The sequence below is a fragment of the Volvox carteri genome, assembly GCF_000143455.1.
Source record: "Volvox carteri f. nagariensis unplaced genomic scaffold VOLCAscaffold_1, whole genome shotgun sequence".
NCBI classification, from domain to species: domain Eukaryota; kingdom Viridiplantae; phylum Chlorophyta; class Chlorophyceae; order Chlamydomonadales; family Volvocaceae; genus Volvox; species Volvox carteri.
In genome coordinates this window covers 5609010-5611296 of record NW_003307545.1, presented here as the reverse complement: position 1 = coordinate 5611296, position 2287 = coordinate 5609010, and the positions used below count along the sequence as shown (strand labels likewise).

Below are 2287 nucleotides of genomic sequence, written 5' to 3'. Positions count from 1 at the left end.
ACGGTCCCTCGCTTACATAATATACAAAATACACTGTCACCATGAGCTGTTTACCTTTTTATTATAATGGATGCTTGAAGTTTTTGAATTTTTTTAACATTTTGTTATACTCGTAAAGTTGTGTCTTCAGTAATCTCTTCCTACCCCATGTGCACGTGTAATTTACGTGATGATGGTTCGAATTCTCTATGTGCCGTACACAGACATCGCCAGCATGTGTGGTCAGGTTCCGCCCCACCGAGTCATGGCGTTCCTCAACGACCTCTTCACCACTTTTGACCAGCTGGTGGAGAAGCATCAAGTTTACAAGGTCGAGACCATCGGAGGTATTGCATTGTACGGCATCGTCGTACATATCATAGTACGGAAGTGTACGGGACTGAGCAAGGCCTACGGGCTACAGGTCGACCACTGGCCGCCAGGGCAGCACGGGGGGGGGGCCGTACGTAGCTCCACGTGTATGTAGCTCGAAGCTTGCTGCGACAGATGATGTGTTTCTAGGCAAGTCCGCACATCGTTCGTGAAAACCTACCTTTCCACAAGCTTCGCAAGATTTTACTTAATTTTTAGTAGTATTAACTTTTACTTTAATTCAGTTTTCGGTTTCTGTTGGCAGCGCATGTTGCCGGGCCCTCCTCCTCCCCCTCCCCCTCTCCCCGCTTCGTGCGTTAGTCTGTGTATCGCTCTTGCCCTTCTCGCCCCAGTCAACGTCGCCAGCCGAATGGAGTCCACGGGTGTACCTGGTGCCGTACACATTTCTGCGGCCACGCGGGCCTTATTAGGCGCCGCGGCCGACGGGTTTCTTTCCACGGGGGGAATTCCCGTCAAGGGCAAGGTACGGATTGGGGAGTTGGCAGTTGACGGCTGGGAATTGATGTTATTGTTCTTTCCTGGTATTATTCGCACTTTATTCGCACTGGTCCACATGCCCACGGATCCGCCACCACGCAGTTCTCTTCGGCAGTTGTTTACCGGAGAAGTGAGGGGGGGGCATGTTCCCTCACTCACTCACTCACTCAAAGAATACCAAGCGCAGCATCATTCGCGTATTGGGGTGTGAAACGCAGTTCTTCATGCAGGTCGTCATCATGTCATCCTTCTCTGCGCCTCCCCCCGGCCTCACCAAACCATGTAACCCATGCGGTTGTATGACGTACGGCGCAGGGGTTCATGCTCACGTACGTGTACGACCCGTGCGGCGTCGCTCCGCAGCGCTCTTAAACAGTCTCCCGAACTGGATCAGGTGCGGAACGGGAGGGTGGCGCTGTGGCGGGTGCCGCTAAGCTATCGGGTGCCTGTCCTGATCCTGATTTACCAATCTTGACCGCTACAGCCGTGCCGGGTATTGGTAGGGAAGGTCCCCAGGTCCCGGGGGGAGAAGCATCTAGCGGTACACCGACAGAGGCGCCGCCTCCGTTGCCGCAATAGGCCATGTACGACATGACGTACATGGCGCCCCAAGTGGTATGATTGTGCGCGCGTGTTGCAAAAGCGAGGACCGCTCTCTTGCGTGTGTGCCATTCCCGAATGTATATTCGACGTGTGTTGTACTGCAGCATGTACGGAGTACGGAATACGGCATAATACGGATATGGCACGTGTTTGTACAATTGTGTCAGTTTTGTACTTTGGCTTGGTCCTGCGATGTCGGTTCCCGCAGCTGTGAGGGAAGGTGTTTTCCGGGCGCGTGCAGGAGGGTCCTTCGAACCCGCCATGAATATCTAGCTAGCTAGCTAGCTAGCAGGATTGTGTCTTGTAAATTATTTTGGCGCTGGCAAATATTTGTCTTGGCAGGAGTTTGTGACTTGGCTTTGCGAGGGTCGTGGTAAGGGTCGCTGTTTGAGAGAGAGGAGAGGAGAGAGAGAAGGAGAGGGAGAGCGAGACAAGTGTCAATGGGGAGACGCGCATTGGATTCGATACGATTCATTAAACTCTGAGCATATACTACTAAACTCTGTGTGTATCTATTTCTAATTGTCTGCTATTGTTATTACCTGCCGTACTACCTGCCGTACTACCTGCCGTAGTACTATGGGTACCATCAGTGCGATAATCCAGGATGAAACCAATGCGTCGTTATTTGTGTACGTCTGTATTTATATACGTGTGTTTGTGCGCGTCTGAATGCCTTTATGTAAATTTGTATGCATATGTATGTATGTATGTATGTATGTATGTATTATATTTGTCGACTGTCGCGTGAGAGGCAACATCGTGCAAACCTGCGAAAGGGCCTCTGGAGCCCTTCTGGTTGAAGAGCGGGTGATGGGGGGCCTGATGTGCCGCA

General features: G+C 51.6%; 1 protein-coding gene across 1 annotated transcript in view; it reads left to right on the top strand.

Annotated features, from left to right (window-relative positions):
* Positions 1-1221, top strand: part of VOLCADRAFT_86466 (uncharacterized protein) — a gene marked incomplete at both ends in the record, with an annotated part of 3490 nt that extends 2269 nt beyond the window's left edge. Inside the window, 2 exons of the mRNA XM_002946268.1 lie at positions 673-835; positions 1165-1221. Coding sequence (XP_002946314.1) covers positions 673-835; positions 1165-1221 — 220 coding nt within the window. The remainder of the gene's footprint in view (positions 1-672; positions 836-1164) is intronic.
* Positions 1222-2287: the final 1066 nt, after the last annotated feature.